The sequence below is a fragment of the Manacus candei genome, unplaced genomic scaffold (genome assembly GCF_025592945.1).
Source record: "Manacus candei isolate 608988 ecotype Guabito, Panama unplaced genomic scaffold, ASM2559294v1 h1tg000018l, whole genome shotgun sequence".
Taxonomy (NCBI): domain Eukaryota; kingdom Metazoa; phylum Chordata; class Aves; order Passeriformes; family Pipridae; genus Manacus; species Manacus candei.
The window spans coordinates 574015-592075 of record NW_026138066.1 but is presented as its reverse complement, the minus strand read 5'-3'; the positions used below and the strand labels follow the sequence as shown (position 1 = coordinate 592075).

At 39.8% G+C, this 18061-nt stretch overlaps 1 protein-coding gene across 3 annotated transcripts in view; it reads left to right on the top strand.

The window, feature by feature from the left end:
* Positions 1-18061, top strand: part of EEA1 (early endosome antigen 1) — a 173210-nt gene that overhangs the window by 57589 nt on the left and 97560 nt on the right. For 2 of the 3 annotated variants that reach the window (XM_051784828.1, XM_051784829.1), the window contains 2 exons: positions 7997-8122; positions 14620-14745. In XM_051784828.1, the coding sequence (XP_051640788.1) occupies positions 8099-8122; positions 14620-14745 (150 nt within the window). In that variant the 5' untranslated portion in view covers positions 7997-8098. The remainder of the gene's footprint in view (positions 1-7996; positions 8123-14619; positions 14746-18061) is intronic. The other variant, XM_051784830.1, reaches the window with a different exon arrangement.

Here is an 18061-nt window from a genome sequence, read left to right as displayed (position 1 = left end):
TTCCTTTGCAGCTTAAGATGCATCACATAGGACATTTCTAGGAAAGTGAAGCATACACACTCCTTTGCTGTGGAGTGTGCTTCTGATTTAAGAAAGAACAAAGGTGCTTGGTGGCACACTTACCACTTCATTTTTCATGTCTTGAGATAAGACAGTATCTTTGGTTGTGATCTAACCAATTTTAAGAATTAGTTAGAATGGCATTTACTGAATGCTTATGAAAACTCCATTTATGATCATGCAGTTCTGAATAATATTTTGCTATAATGAGTCTCCATGATTTCCAAAATCAATGTGTCTGTGTTCATGATTCCTCCTGGTGCAGTCTTGTTGCTGCTCCAGACACTAATGCTGTTGTCTCAGAGCCACCATCATGCCCTTGTTTCTGATAGTTACTCTGCCCAATATTGCAGGTATAGAAGTTGTGATTCCTGTTATCTCATTTCAGGTAACTGGCTTTGTGTCTGTTTTGATCTTTTATTTAGTGATTTTTAAACTTCAGAACGATTTAATTGTTAGCAAATAAAATAAAAACTGCCTTCGTTTTAGATGCTTGAAATTAAACATACAAATGTAAAGTGGACTTCCAGGGCTTTCTTTGCAGTCAATAGAGAGACAGTTTGACCTCTAGGGAGCAATGAATTTGTTGGTAGTCATCAGCTAGGGCAAGATGACTAGTCTTGCATGGATACTAAGTATATTCACTGACTATACACAGAGTTGGGAACACCCACCTTACACTTTGACATTTGAGTTTTAAACTTCTGGATTAGAAAAGATTAATTCTGTCCTTAGATAATATAACAAACATGGCTGCTGTAGTTTGTGGGATTTTTGTTTATTTGTTTGGTTGGTCGATTGGTTTTGTGGTAATGTGAATATTTAGATGCTTCTTCTATTTGCTATATTTCAGTGAGAAAAATGTAGATTGCTTGGAAGCTCCAAGTCCTGGTTAATTCAATACATATATGGCAACCGTGTAGCTGTATAACTAGAGCACTCCATCATTCTCTTCAAACTAATGAAAACATGAAAAATCATTGAACTAGGATGAAAAAAAGATCATATTTCACAAAGTTATGTGCTAGAAAGTTACAGTGGATAAAGTATCTCAGAAATGTGAATAGAACGAGGTTTTGGTTTCTGGAGCAGGCAATGAATGACAGCAGTACAATATGACAAACAGAAGTTGATCTATTTGCTGCTGGGAATGTAGGCTTTTTCTTTAGTCAGCTGTTTGTTAAATGGCTTTAACACTTTAAAATACAACTTCTGATTGTATTTTGAGCTGTGCTTAACTTCAAATGTCACAGGATTAGAGAGCTGAAACACTTGTTGGTCTCAGGCAAACATCTAGCTCACATGCTGGTCACTGTAGCCTTTGTGGAGCAGCCTGGACTGGGCAGAGCAAAGAGAAAACAGTCCATACAGACTCCTTATCACGCTGGAAACAATTTGCTTTCCTGTTTAGTAGCTAAAGACCATCAGTTCATCTTTCCCCCGGGTCCCTGACACATGAAATACGAATCAAGGCATAGCTGGAGGCTCACTGGCCTTGAGGAAGCTGGAAGTGCAAAAGGACTGTTGATTCTCTAATCAGCTTGTGTTTTTGTGATCGCTCGCTGAGCTGGGATAATGAAAACGGAGAAATGCTAGCAGGGAATCTGCCCAAGAGGAGGGGTGGAATCTGAGTCTGCCCCAGATGGCAAGGGTCAGAGATAGCCATCCTAGGGCAGGAATGGGAACGAGAAACCTCTGTGAGAGGAGGAGGAACAGCTGCACTCCAGCTACCTTTTGTACAGCCACAGCAACGCAGCGATGGCAGGGACTTCACTGCAGGCTGGGGGGACAACCTACTCCACACGTGTGAGTGGGGCTGTAGCCCTACCTTCAGGAGTCTCTGTCATGAGACTCTCACCATCGCAGGACGTATGACCCTGACCACATCCTATCCCTGCTGTGGAGACACAAGTAAATTCCTAGGGGACCAGGAATTTAATGATCAGCCCAGGCATAATAGGGAAACTGTAACCTCTAGCTGTTAGCTTACTGTTTTTTACCTACATCACCCTTTCCTCTGAGCAAGTAAGAAAAGCTATCTATACCACTGTCTTTACAGATTTGATAAAAAAGTGGGAGGCATTGTGATAAGGTGAAGTGCTTATAGAAAAGACTGAAGGATCCCAACAAAAAATGTAGTAATGTGAAAAAAGTGAGGAAAAGGAGTTGGATCTAGAGAGCTTTCACAGTGAAAGACTTTGGGGTTTTTTTCCGCTTATTTTTTTTTACATACAGGAGAAAATTTAGTATGTGCAAGCTATATCTGTTGACTGTGTTACTTCTGTCATTCAAATAATAAATTATTGAAGATTGGTATTTATAACGTCCTGTATATGGTATTTGCCTCTTTCTCCATTGGCAGGGGCCAGCTACAGGCACTTTAAAAAAATCGCAGTTTTTTCACCCTGGACATTTTTTTCAGAGAACTGTACTTCTAGCCAGCTCAAATCCCAGTGGGATGCAGTTATACTTAAATGGGAATGCTTATACTGACATACCATATTCTGGTTTGAGCAGAAAATATACTCTCCCTTTGTAAAGCTCAGTGATGTTATACATTGGGTTCATCAAATTTAGGCACATGTAAATTAGTCAGGTGCCTTGTGCTTTCTTTTTGTCAATGGAAGAAATAGTAACTTCAGTATGTGTATGTAAAATAGCTAAGATAAATCAGAGAGATCACCCTGGAGATGTTATTCCCTCTCCTTTGACTGTACAGGGTGCTTAAACCAAAAGAGATTTAGACATATAACTTTCAAGTGTCTACATTGGAATGACTCTATCTGACCATATGGATCTGCACTGGAACTTGAGTCATTGAAGCCACACCAGTGCAAAATCGTGAATTCAAGCAGCAGAGCTGTATGGTGTGACTTCCCCCCCAGTGTAAACCAAAGCTTGTACTTGCAGCACTTGATAGAGCTTTTGTACACTGTATGAAGAGACTTTGCTGCACTGTAGGAATAGAGGGCTGAATACTTACGTATGTGGATTTGCTAACTGTGTGGTAGAAATATTAGTGTGATAAGTATCTGGTTGCTTTTTAATATGCATCCAAACTACAACAGCTGATAATAGGTTTTGAGCTAATGGTGTAGAATTAGAAGCTGCTGAGATAATGCCACTGATAGTTGAGCTTGCCAAACATGTTCCTCTATAAAAGCAGCAGTGTGTTTCATCCCAATGTAAGTACAGTTGATTCTTGACTTGAGTGAAAATAGTTCTGATTTTTTGTGGAATGCAGAATAGTGAATTTAGATAAAAACATGGGCTTTCCAAGAGAACCTCTCTCCACCTCCACCACCCCAAATAGTGAAGAGGTGTTTATAAGAATAGTGTTCATTGTGCATTAACTTTTTGTGGCTTTGGGAAAAAAGCTAGGCTTGGTTTTAGGAAAGTATGTCCACTCCTTGTGTTTTGAGGGGCCTTATATAGAAAGCTGATGGTAGTGGATTCAGGCTTTGGTGGCCTTCACTTGGTGAAAAAAGAGCAGTGTGGGTCTCACGGATTTTCTCCAGAGTGCAGGCTGTGCATTGAAGAGCTATAGATTGAGGCAGGTGTACACAGTGGACTTCACCCATAGCACAAGGTGCTTGCTGTGAGAAGAGTCTTTCACATTATGTGATGTGAGCTTTTGAGCTGGGCAGAGACCCCAGAGTGCCTGTATACTTTATAAAACATGATCTTCATAAAACATGAATGATCTTTATAAAACATTACCTTCACCTTTGATGGTAATTATTAGGAATACAACCACATATCTAAATACATTATCAGAATTATTTCTTTATCAGGAATCCAAAAATTTAAAATGTGCTCTCAGATTGCTGAAAACGAAAGTGCTGTTTTAACCCTGAGGTGAATGACATCTCAAAACTAGCAGTATTAACATTTTTGTATCTGTATAACAACACTTTACATCCTCCTATTCTTAGTCCAGTTTATAAATGGTTACTTGCACAGCTCAGTATGAACATTACATGTGTCTACAATCAGTTACTAAGGTCTCAGCACATGGTTGGGTTACAGAGGCTTGAAAAGGTGCCCCTGAGCCAATAAAACTCAGAAGAGCTTTACTAACTGTTGATACTTGTCCAGGTGTGCAAACTTAGCCCACCACTCAGCTTAAGCCTCCATGGAAGATATTTAGGTGAGCCATATTACCTCATATTCGGGGTAGTCTGAGAGTCTGAGAGTCTGTCCAAGGGTAGCTGAAATGATTAATCTGACATACTCTTACTTGTTAAGGTGCAATCATTGGATCATATGACAGAGACCAAAATGTTTGGCCTAGGTTGACATCCAGTAGCCTTTGAGGTAGGGTCAGCGTGCTCTTGCTGGAAATAGCAGAGAAGATCCCTTCTCATATGCATGTGCATTTTTTTGGTCCTCTTCATTTTAGTGGGGGTGTGTATGGTCACCACAGCACATGCTGCCCCGTGCATGCCCCTGTGACTGCTCTCACCCTGGACAACATGGAGAGTTGTAGCAGGGAGCAATAGTACAAACCAGGTAGGCAAGAGCGAGTCCATGCTCGCTGAGATGGCAGAGTCATAGAATGGTTTGTGTTTGAGAGGACCTTAGAGATTATCTAGTTCCAACACCCTGCCATGGACAGAGACACCTTCTACTAGACCAGTTTGCTCAAAGCCCCATCCAGCCTAGCTTTAAACACTGCCAGAGGTGGGGCATCCACCACTTCCCTGTGCAACCTGTTCCAATGTCTCACCACCCTCACAGTAAAGAATTTCTTCTTAGTATACAATCTAAATCTACCCTCTTTTAGTTTAAAGCTATTGTCCCTTGTCCTATCACTACATACCCTTGTAAAAACGATATGTGGACAGAAATTTAGTTATGTTGCTGCCTGTAAATTTGTAGAGTGATTATTCCTTTAAAGATGTGCAAAATCATGGATAAGCACCATTATTTAGGATTAATCTTAGTATTTAATTCTTTGTACAGTTTCGTACAAGGTTTAAATGGGAACACCTACTGGACCACATTGTGATGCTCTCCCACTTTGCCTGCCTACATTTTCTTCTTACAGAAGGAGGAAAAATTGAAGAGAAAGCAATTTGTACCCTTTTCTTTCTTTGTAAGCTGGATGCCAAAAAGTGGCCCTGAGTCTTGATATCCCCCAGGTCAAGACAAGACATGGCAGGTATGCATACACCTGAGGTTTGCAAAATACTACTGGTTCCCACAGTATAGACACAGCTTGAAAGAATTCTCTGAACAGATTGCTGCGGTGGCACAAGGGTCAGAAGAAGCATAATATATCTGGACTGAATAGGAGCAATTAAGGGCTGGGGAAATAAAAATTATTTTACATTGAGTCTATTGTAATAGCAGGAACTCCTTCAGCTACTTCCTTTTATCTGCTTGGATCAAGGTGTCTGAAATAATTTCATGTCTTTTGTTGCACCACACGAGGAAAAAGAAAAGAATACTGTGCTCAACTCTTGCTCACAGGGTTTTTGTTGAACTGACTAGGATCTGATGCAGAACTCCTTTTAGAAAGGATACAGACTCTGAAATATAGTGGAAGCCATACTTCTAAATTCTCAGCAAAGGCTGGCTTTATTTTTGTCTTTTGCAAGGTGCTGTGCAAATATACAAGTTTGATGAAAATTTTCATGCCCAGGTTTTTAATGAATGCTCAGTTCTTACTTATCAAGAAAAAAAATACTTAAATATCTTACAGATGAGGCTGCTGGTGGTTGCTGTTTTGTAATGTTTAACATGCAGTTTTAATGTTTTGAATTTTTGCTTAGCAGGATGAGAACTGCACCATGACTCTTTTAAAAATAGTCTTCATAGCTGAAATGTTAATTGGAGTTTCTGTTGGGGAGGTCGAGATTTAAATGCTTCCGAAATAGCTTTAGATGGAGCAAAGTAAGAATTAGGACAATGTGAAATATGTACCAGTGTTGCATCAAAATGAAAATATGGAGTGCTACCAAATCTAGACTTATGTGGTGCACTACAGAAGTGTGTTGTATAGTATCCATGGAGTAGGATTGTTACCTTGCAAGGCAGGAGACAATAGAATAAAACTCACTAACCCATCTTAGCTATTCCTATAAGGAGACACTGGGCATTGTTTTTCATAGCTACACTTTATGAAGCACATGCTATGATAATGGCCGAGTGCTGTGATACTTCTTCTTATTTGGTAGATCTTGTACATGTGGATGAGATATTGTTTTTCCACGGATATGTTTATATGAATTCCAGCCAGTGCCTCTACCTAGAAAACTATGTCAATGTAATGCAATGTTATGTAAGTTTTGGTTTGGTTCTTATATGCTGCACGTCACAGAGTTAAATGTCTTCCAGAAGTGCATTAAGTTGTGGAATTGTCATCTACTACATAAGGTTTTCTCTCTCCCATTCTTTCCAAAGATGACTTTTGTGCTCTCTTTATTTTTGATGTCTTTTAAAATAGTTTTTACATTATCTGTACGTGGTTCTATATGTATTTATGTGACTCACATTCAGAGTAGGAGATAGTGAGCTTCGCACTGGGGATAATTCCAGTGGAAACTCATCCAAAAGTCTGAGACTGTCCTGAGAAAGCTCTGTTTTCTGCAGAGCTTTTCTTTGGAGATGGATAATCACATTGCACCCGCACAATGAAGCTACTGTTTGTTCTTCCTCATTCTATCTCTCTCTGTAGTGACCTTTCACACAAGTGTCGGGGGTCCCAAACTTCTGAATTCCTTAGAAATAAGGATGCACTGAAAGTAACCCTGCAGATGAAATACAGATCTTAGACCTGCATCCATCCAGGAGTGGTTCTCAAAGCAGCTGTATCTTGCACTTGCACACTTGCACTGCTGATTCTCTGTAACATCCAGGGGTGAGTGGGATGGTGGGACCCAGGTTAGAGTGTTCGCAGGAGGACCCCACATTGGAAGCAGTATTGCTGTGAGATATTCCTCCCTTCCTTTCCTTCATTCTTTCCAGCTTTTTTAGGCTGGTGTCTAACACTGGGTCTTCAAATTCGGATGTTAAAGCTGAAGCAGTGACTGACATGTATCACTCAGGTGATTATTAGGATAACTCAAGCCCTTTTGACCAAGCATTACTGTTGTGTAGTTTTTTACCTTTGGGATTTTTCCCCACCTGGATATTGCTTTTGAACTGAAATAATCTGAGTATCACTTAGGAGCTGAGCTGTCAGGAAAACGTGGATCAAATTCCAAAACAGGTTTTCCAAATTCTGGTTCTTTTGCCTTTTGCTTGCTGCTGCTTATCCAAAACTCCACCTGCTGTCCAGGGCAGTGCTGGCCATGTGAACTGTCTTCATGTCCATGAAGCAACTGTACCTATTAGGCTTAATTTCTGCAATGAATTACCAAGTGTATGTAATTTAAAACCTACGCTTCTCCTCTGCCCTCCTACCACCACCAGTCATCTCATTTCATCTGCAAGCAGTGATGGAATTAGGTTGCCAAGAACTTGCAAGGTTTGCTTTCTCTATGCCAAATTTAGCATAATGTATGTATGGCTTGCTCAAGGACAGTTTTTCTGTTTACCTGCCATATCATATGACACTGTCCTCATCATGAATAGCAACATTAACTCTTAATTTTTGTTTATTTTGAGAAGGGAGAAAAGAGGGAAATGACGACTAAGCTTGGGAGGAGTGCAATCAGATGATACAATTCTCTAAGAAATATTTTAAGATACCAAGACAGTCTGAAATTGGGACTGATAAGCAAGAAAACTCACATAATTTATGTGATATCCAGAAAACTGTGTTGAAGTGAAACTGAGAGCATAATTTTGCATTGTAGTGCTCTGTACTATATTTGGATCAAGCAAAGAGAGAAGGAAAGAGAAACAGAATTTTTTGAAAGTGCAAGTGGACACCATAATAATTCCTTAGGTAATTTTTCTTTCTTTCTGTTTTTGTTTTTTTTTTCAGGAGATCCTCACATACTGTGGAAAAATACAAGAGTGTCAGTAATGGATCTGAACATGAGCTGCCAGCAAGCTAGATGAATTTTGTGATTGTCACATCCACTGAATGTTCTGGAGCGTCCCTGACAAGGTTTTAATTTTCTAGTGCAGACTAACTTTATTTTGAATTTTATTCTTACATTAGAAAATTTTTAGCCCCTAAACTGTATCAGCAACTGAAAGGATCTGTGAGGACTAATGTCATGAGGGGAAGAGGAGGAACAGACACTGATCTCTTCTCTGTGATGACCAGTGACAGAACATGAGGGAATGGCCTAAAGTTGTATCAGGAGAGGTTTAGGTTGGATATTAGAAAAAGGTTCCTCACCAAGAGGGTAGTTGGGCACTGGAACAGGCTCCCCAGGGAAGTGGTCACAGCACTGCCAGAGTTCAAGAAGCATTTGGATGATACTCTTAGGCACATGGTATGACTCTTGGGAATGGTCCTGTGCAGGTCTAAGAGCTGGACTTGATGATCCTTGTGGGTCCCTTCCAACTCAGCATATTCTGTGATTCTGTAACCATTTGTTCCAAACAACCTACAAAGCTCTTTTTTTTGTCCTTCTGGCAAGTATCCATGAACACATTTAAGTTTTAGACAGCCTTGAAGCAATCATTACAGCTGTATTTGACCAATAGATTGCTCGTCATCCTTAAGTGATATCGCTTAAGTACAGAGAGCCCAATCACTGTAAGATTAGCGGTTTGACCCTTCGAAGAATCCTGATACTGGCTTAGAAATAAGTGATTTCACAGTGATACTGTGAAATTTAGGGGACAGAGTTTTTAAGTTGCATTTTAAAAGTCGCATTTTTACTGTTTTCTGATCAAATACACCCATTTTTATCAACATTTTTTTGCACTTCCATCCATCTCTCCCTGTTCCTTTATCTTTTGTCAGCCAAGTTTGTGAAATTGCTTTTTGCAGAATTCTGTTTGATCAGAGTGTTGGGTCTGGCAATATTTCTGAACAACTCGTAATTGAGAGGTTAAATATTGAATTCAGTGAGGTTGTTTCAAGAAGGTTTTCACATTATTTGAACAACTCCAAGATTTGGTTACCTGGCTATCCTGCAATAAAACACTTGATTTTTAATTTTTCCTGGGGTTACCACTATAAATCACATCTGGTGTCAGAGTCTGTGACACTTGCATAGGTCTGTAAAAGTCTCTGAACCTCACTTAAGTAACACTTAACAAAAATATACATTGCATACATAGTTGGTAGTGGAGACGTGCCACAGTTAGATGACAGAGCCAACCTATGAGAAGGGACTCACGGTGCATTCCCAAAGGACACATCTTGTTGAAATAAAAGAGAAGGAAAACAAGAACATATCATGAATAATCTGTGTATTTCAAAGGGAACAAGGTATGCCAAGAAAAACATAGCAATCTTGTGTCTGGCTTGAAACAACATTTAGAAGCATTTAAAAAAGCTTTCTGCTTCAGTTTGGTGCTAGAGTGGGTTTTCAGGCTTACAGGGCCCTTTTTTTTTTCAATTTTTTTTTTTTTTTATCTAGACACAATATTGAAAGTACAGAATTAAGAAAAAGTACTCCTAAGATTGGAACTCATTTATTGTCCAGTGTGAAAAGACAAAAAATAGGATGTCTTGGAAGAGCAAGAAGAATGTCCTAGAGAATAGCTTAAAACCATGACACATTTACATTGACTGGATTTATATGCAATAACAGACAATCAAACTGATATTGGTTGAAAAACTAAAAAAGAAATTACTCTTTTCAATAACAGTAGATGAATGATAATGGTGATGGAAACCGTTGTTTTAGTTACCTGAGATCAGGCATAACAGTCTTAACTGCAGTGGAGCTACTCTTTCTTTAACAGAGAACATTACACAGCAGTTTCTGCTGGCTACACTACATAAAATCCATTCTGCTGAATACTATTCCTTGGAGCAATTATTAGCAGAATACAAATGCACAGAGTTGGAAAAAAACCCAAATAAAAATAAATGCTTTTGTCAGACCACATTATTATGAATAATCAGTGAAAAGTGTGTGAATGGTAAGAGAATGGACATGAAGAGTAAAAGGTACAGGAGTAATGCTATCCAGCTTTAGGTGACATCTGGCAGAAGGTGACATCCACAAAACATAGCTGGTTTGGGCAGGAATGAACTAGCAATGAGCCAAACTCAGTAGTGCTCAGAAAGGAATATAAGGGCTTGCGTTTGTGATCAGTCCTGTGTTGCCATCTGTCCCTGCTCTAAAGAGCATAGAAACCCTAGTGCCTCTTCATGTCTACCTGCTTAGGCCATTACCTGAGCATCTGTTTTTGTTTTGCTGGATTTTGGTATTCCCACCAGTGAGCAGGAGTACAGAACTCTAGAAAGTAAGTCTGAATAGGTTAAAAGAGTAACCTAACCCAGCTGTAAAGCAGGAGGGAAGGGAGGGATATTGTACTGTTACTGCTCCTGTGCAATGTGCTGTCCACTGTGGCCCTTTTGACCTCTCCAGTTTTCTTCTCTTTCCCTTTTGGCTGCATTTATTTGGAGGCATTTGGCGGCAGCACTTTTTTTCTCTAACTGTGTGTGACAGTTTGAGCTACAAAAGTGAACATTATTCTTTGCAGTTGGTTCCATTTATTTCCAAAGATTAGAGGAATGTGCTCTGAGGTTTTAGATAGTGACATTTGTGATGGTCTGGGAGATGTGTTAGAGTGTTGACTTCAGCCCCAGTGGAGCCGGCAACTTAGGACACTCCAGACCAGCCAGCTTCAATAGAATAAAACTAGCTTGTCCTAGATAAAACAACCAAACCAAAGCTTTGGAAAGGGGCAGAAGATGGAATTTCTGTAAGAAGTTCTATAACCAAATGAAAAGTTTCTGAAAAATAATGAGTTAAACACATCTAGAAATTATCTAGATAATAAAAATAAAAGAGAAAAGATTTCACATTTTGTCTTTTTTTCTCTGCAAAGTGTCTGAAGTTTCTTAGCTGGCTGATGGGAGGCAGTGAAAGCCTAAGATCCTGTAGGCTACTATGTCAGAGGAAAATGTAACTGCCTTTTACAGATTTATTTCATCCTGCCTTTCATATAACTAGACTGTTTTCTGCACTGGGTATGTTTTGGTTATATTGATCTTCAAAAAACAAACAAACAAAAACACAAACAAAATCAACTCAATTAATTTCAAGACCTTTTATTTGAGAAATAATGTATGAATAATGTAAAGACTGTCAGATTAATGTAGTATCAGACAAGGGAGAGAAGACGTTTTGCCAGCATTAGATACTTAGCGCAGGCATTCATGATGTCTTAGGTCACCCAGCTGTTGAATCCTGTGGCCTCAGCCACCACATCAGCCAGCCAGGCTACCTAGGCTTCCTCTGTAGGTAGCAGAGAGTGAGACCTGTGGACAAGGCAACTGAAAACACCTGAGTTAAGGGAGTCCTGATCAGCCAGCAAAGGAACCTCTCCTCCTCTGCTGGATATCATGAGAATTGCTTGCTTGGGAAGTGCCTAAAATTGGGTGATACCAGTTATCCTTTCTATATAAATTTTTAAATAACTAATAAACTGCCTCAAGTATTTTATGAACTGTCTTGAAGACATTTACTTTCTGTTGTTTTAATTTCCCAGGAGTATATTTTTATTTCTTTCGGTTTCCTAAATTGCCCTTACCTAGTTTTCACATCCCATTCCTTGCTCCATTAAGATCATCAGAACAACACTTCATTATTTGGCCTTATCATAGGTGAATCAAAACTGATGTACAGTGGGAAATATTGCTTACTAAATTTAAACATGAAGGTGAGCTGTTATTTACATGCAAGACAGCTTTGTTGTTATGATCATTTATTTATTGCAGTTCTAGTATGCTGGGAGCTTTGCAGCACATTCTGCTTGGTGTGCTCTCTGCTCTTTGAATTTCGGAATTCTCCTGAGAACAAAAGGCTGGTTGATCTACTCTTGAAGCTTGACAGATGATATTCCAATTTATCTTTTGAAAATGAGAAAACAAAAGGTAGTCACCATTCTTTCTGAGCATCTGGAAAAATGTAGATAGCAGATTTGACCAATTTTAATTCTCTTCCTCTGTTAATCACCCTAGGTAGGAATATGTACAGATTTTATGATCTGATTGCCACCTTCCTGCAGTGTAATTCACCACCACAGCTGTGGATAAATACTGCAGGAAAGATACCATGAAAGGTAAAGTATACAGGTTTAAAGCTTCCAACAGCTACAGCCAGGCATTAATAATGTAATTTGTGTCAGCCCATAGGGGCCTGTAGCAAGGGAATTAGGACACCTGGCCACAGAGCCAGAGTCATGAGCACAGGTTGTTCTTCAAATGTGTGCTGGCAGTGGTTCCCAAGGGATCCTGCTTTAAATGAAGGCTTAGTCACACAGGCTGGCAAGTGGAAGGTGGGCAGGGGTGGTGCCAACAGCCTCATGCTGGTTCTTGCTGTTTTCTGCATGTTTCTGAGCATGCTCTTAATTATATTTACCCAGGTCCCATCCCAAGGCTCAGGGGGACGATGGATTTGTTGTAGATGTATGTCACTGCCCTCTTATGGACGGACTCAGTGGTAATCAGGAAAATACTCCTGAGTCCCCCAGCAAGGTAGATGATATGCTTCAAGTTTAGAAAGCCTCTGTGCATCAAAGGGAGGCAGCCTTAGGTTTCACTGTGGTAGAATGTGTGAGATTCTGTATTATTATATTAATTACTGGCTTGGACCAATTCAAGTGTGTATGTGGGGGGGAAGGGACAGGTCAAATTTTATGAAGGTGAAGTGGTGTCCTGCCCCAACTCAGCCCCTTGGAGCCTCCTTGGGCAGCCCTGGAGCAGCTGTCCATCACTGGCACACTGTGAGCACTGCCCCACACCCCATCCCAGAGCCCAGAGTGGCCAGTGGGTCAGAAGTCCTGCCTGGTGGGTGGTGGCTACAGGGGACCAGACCAGATAAAACCAACACCATGTGGCCATTGTGTGGTTGTGGCCCTGCCATCTCATGAATTCCTGGTAGCTGGATCTATGCTGGATCTATGGGTGGTAGTTATAATTCTCTCTTTTTCTCACTCTTTCTTTATTTTTTCTTCTTTTCCTAATCTCCTTTCTTGATATTTGGGTAACTTAAAGGTGGATGGGTTGGATTTTGCTAAGTTGTATGTGCTAGCATGTGCTAAGTCAATGCTTTGTGGAATATTTAGTTGAATATTGCCCTTTAAACTTTTCCCAGGTTCCCTTATTTTTTAAAGTTTACCAGTAAACGTGTGTTATCTGACCTCCTGAGAAACATGTGTTGTGTCTTCTCTTAAATATGTGATTCACAGAGGCAAGGAGTGGAATGTATCGGGTTTGACCAGCCAAGGTCAACCCACTACACAAGGTATGAAAGAACTGAAGGCCTTTTTAATAAAATCAGTGGGCGAAGTTTTGGAGCCTTGTAAAACCCCTTTGATGAACTTGTAGCTCAAGGCTTGAGGTCTCTCAGGATGGAACAGCAGTATGTGTTATTACTCTGCCATTCTGGAAGGGGGATGAGCACACCAGGTCATGCAATTGCTATGCATTTGTTATAAAACAGTGGTTATATTTTACTGGAACACTGTTCCACAGCTAACTACAATTCTTAATGTGCCCCTGGATATTCTGTTGGGCCCTACTGGGTTCAAGGCCATCATCAAGGCCATACAGCCAACAGATAATGTCTTTACTATGTTCTACTGCACAGATGCAAAGCTTTGTCTTCCTGAAGATGGGCTCCTTGTACCCCCTTATTCAATATAAAAGCTGTCCTTGAAGCATGTTTTGAAAGCAAAATAGGTTAGGAAAATGGCATTATTTGCAAGCAAACTGACAGTGTCAAATCTAGTTGGGTAACTCTGTGCAGTCAATTGAAACCAAGGCTTAATAACTTCTGTGGTAAGGGAAAGAGGGTATTTTTATCTGGCAGTAAATTGCCTATATTTTTGAGCTGCTACAGTTTCAGTCCTTTTAAAAAAAGAACGATATCAAGCTCCAGCTCTATTATGTTTGTGAACTCTTTGTCAATCTGTTGGAGTCTCTTGGAGCTCTGGTGGCTGTGCTGGATCAGGCCTTGATCACCACTCCTGCTCCTTTTCTCTGTACCTGTGCACTGCTACCTAAGGTGTCCATCAGTCAGTTACATGCTATAGCTCCCAGTCCAGTGAATTACTGATGCTAAAGAGGGGAGATCCTACTGCACTCCCCTACTCTGTTCCTTCCTGTTCAGGCTGTGTAGTTCTGGCTGTCTTCTCCACTGTCTCTAGGACTCATCTAACTCTACAGTGATTCTATTCAACTTGGCAGCACTAAAATAATCCCCAAACAAAAACAAAGCATAGTTTATTTACTGCTTAGTAAGTTGAATTGGCTTTATTGTACAGATAGAGCACCTAAAGTTACACAAGAGAGGAGCTGAGGCTGTGTGTTTGGGAATGGGGATACAGACAAAGAGGAGGGAGAAGGAAAGCAGTGGAGCAGTACTATTGCATCTTAAGGCAACTGGCTGTTAAATTTTCTCTGCTAATGTGCAGCTATACTCATAGCATCTCAACATATCTATCACTCTCTCTCCCCCTCTCCAGGCTTCCTTATGCCATGCTCGTGAAGTAGTGATATTCTGCTATTGCATTTCACAGGAGAAGGCACAGAGACAATCAGTAGGTCTCCCGACATGGCAAGAAATTGGAGTCAAGTGTCCCAAACTAGAGGTGAGTGTCTGAACTGCTGGCTGTTTCTCCTTAGCAGAAGGGGCAACTAATCTTTTGTCCTCCCTCTTAATTCCTGCTCTTATATGGTATTTGTAGTCCTGCTTATAAGCACACAGGGATATTTTTAATACAGCACTGCAAAGGAAGAGGTTTGGTATCCTTCTCCTGTCCATTTATCCATGATCTATTGCAAATAATCTGGTAACTAGTGAGTAAAATCAGAGGTGCCTTCCATTTGTGGCTGCCCTGCTGTAGTCTCCCTAGTTAGCTACCAGAATCTTCTAATTTCTAAGATAAATATGCTAACACTTGGATTTCAAAGTGCAAAGCCACGTTGAGCATATTCATATCAAGGAGTGGTCCTAATTGGAGTTTTTATTAAATTTTTCTTTGTATTCAGGGCTGGTAGCATGAAAATATATTATGCTGTTTGAAAACTCCAAACTAAAATGCACCAAAGATTAGCTTGTTTCTACATAATAATCATGTAGCACTTAAAAGTCACTGTGCAGACTGTACATGACACTCAGGGACATGTTTAAAACTAGTATAATCAACTTTCACTCTGTTTTTTTACTTTGCATGCATTTAGAGTAATCAAACAGAAATATTCTACTTGCAGGTCTTGCTGAGCTCTCTTTAACTACCCACTTGTAAAATCCTTTAGTAGCATATAACATCTTTAAAATGAAGTAACACATTGGAACTGAAAGCTTCTGAGTGATGACATGTTAACTGCCTTTCAGATTAGTCCCAAATATTTTTTGATAAATTGTCTACATTTTGGTGATTGAACCTAACCACTACTGCTTGTGGAGTTTGTGCAGACAGACTGCACTTTCCATGTTCATGTTCTGTGAGTATTTTTGTGGTATGGAATACTTGGTATCCACAATACAAGCTGTGCTATTTAGCTGTGATTAGTTACTTAAGTCATTTGTTATTATTTCCATTGCCTAACTGGGAGAGAATAATTTATAATTAGCAGGGTGAATTTGGCTTTCTGAATAAAGCAGTAATTTGTGGGATGGGATTTATCAGGAAGTGGAATTAGGACATTTTCCCTTTTCTTAGTTGTACAGGTCTTGTCCTTAGACTCAATCCTAGAAAATTAAGTTATGCTTAATACTTTAGGAAGGGAACATGTTAATTTTAAATACTGTATTCTATTTAAAAATGAATGCAGCTGTGCTCTTGATATTAACTGTGAGGAATACCGTCAGTACAGAGTTTGATTTATGCCAGGGTGTATACAACATATGCATTGTCTCTATTGTGTACTTGGATATCTTTGATCTGTGGGCTGTGGCTCTCCAAGTCACCTGTCATTTTGAACCTGTAATGGGTGATAGAGTGTAGGCAGAGGGTAGAAGTTTGGTATGGGGTTTTAGTTGAAGCCACTCCTTGCTGTTAAGGCAGCTTTTCAGTACTACCTTCTGTTCTGTGGTACATGTGGTGAAATGATTTAGGATTAGGAGCCAGGAGCTTGTTGTTACTTCCACATTTGGTAGGACCGGAAATCTTTATAAGGAAACATCAATTGTTAAAGTCAGGGTAATTGCGATATTTAGGACTTGTAGGGGACTTTGGATTCTGCTGAATATATAGGGAAGTATTGTATTGTGATTATATTTGTTAAATCTGGACAAATCAGTGCTATTATGTAGTTTTAAAAATAAATTCAAGCTTCAGTATTGAATTGATTTTAGTAAGCATAGTCTCTGGCCTCTGACGTTTTAGTTTAATCTGTATTTGGCTTTCAGATGGCATTTTGAACTCTGCCCAGTAGAAATGAGAGACTGAAATTGGACTAAAAAGTGACAGGACAGGGCATCTAGCCTCTCACTGGTTGGTGATTAGCATAAGTGTTTGAGTATTGCTTGTAAGGCTGTTTTGACCTCCACTGAGCTTATACAGAAATGCTAAATTAGATGTTGTTGTGATTTACTTTCAGGGGGTGCTTGTTACTCTTCATGGATTATACAGAAAGACTAGTATGATCTGGCTTCCAGCTCAGATGTCTGCATTAAATACCTACTGCTAGATAGAATGAATCAGATCTTTTGTTGTTGGTTTTTTTTCTGGTTTGGTTTTTTTTTTTGGTTTTGGTTTTGGTTTTGGTTTTGGTTTTTTTTTTTTTTTTTTTTTTTTTTGCATATTGGCAGTAGCACTGATGAGGATCAGTTGCCTTAATTTTCAGCACATCAGTAGCAATCTACTACTACTCTGGAATTTACTCAGGTTGTTTTTGATCAGTGGTTGCTCTTCTTGTCAGTTATTTTGAATAACATTTTGAATCTTTTGGACAAATATGGAAACACTGTGAAGATGGGAAAGCTGGAACAAAGGTAGATTAGTTCATTCCAGCTTTGCTCAGGCTTGATCTAATTCTGAAGCAAGTGCCTTTCCACAAGATGTTGGGTGGAGGCACCCCAGGTTCTGTAGCTCAACCAGTCTGGGCTATTTGAATTGGCAAGTTTCATTTCTTTTATACTTCAGGTCAACTTTCTGCTTGCTGCTTCTTTCTGACAGATGTACAGATTTAGTTGGTTCCTATACATTTGATAAAGTTTTCCCAATGAGTTCAGTAGGTGTGAAAATATTCAATAAGGAAAACCTATCATACCCCACCCCAGAAGAGGAAATTGTGGGGACTTGAACAGGAATTGGATCTTGCTTCTCTGAGGTTGGGCTTGGCATAGAATTCATTAATCTGCAGCTCTGGCTCTGGTAGGCATTTTCCTTGCTCTTTCCTCCTCCTTTCCTTTCCTCCTCTTGGCTGCTTGTCCTTGTCTGGCTCTTCCTTCACTATGCTAGCACAGTTGTGAGTAGCAAAATAAATTGGACTGGGAACTGTTCTGGATAAAAAAGTTATTATGATATTGGCGGTACAGATTATATTTCAACTGAATCACTTCCTTAGGAGACTACACAAATATTTGTGAGAACCAGGACTGGAGATGGAGTAGGAATGGCTTCAGCTGACAAAAGTGTCATTGCTGCCAAAGCCTTAGTCCCAGAAAAGTGCTGTGAAATCAAAGGCAAACCTGATCAAGTGACCTGATATGGTGTTGGCGATGGACCTTCTCTGAGCAGGGTGTAGGACTAGGTGAGCTGTAGAGGTCCTTTCCAACCTCAATTATTCTGTGGTTCTGTGATTCAAACTTTAATCCTTTTCAGGCATCCTTTGACTCTGTCATGCATTTGCACACATTTCATTCAGCATGAATACAAAGCAAAGATCAAGACTGTTTAACAGAGATAGCCTCTGGTATGAGGCTATCTGGTATGCTCAACATAGTAAAAGCCAGATCAC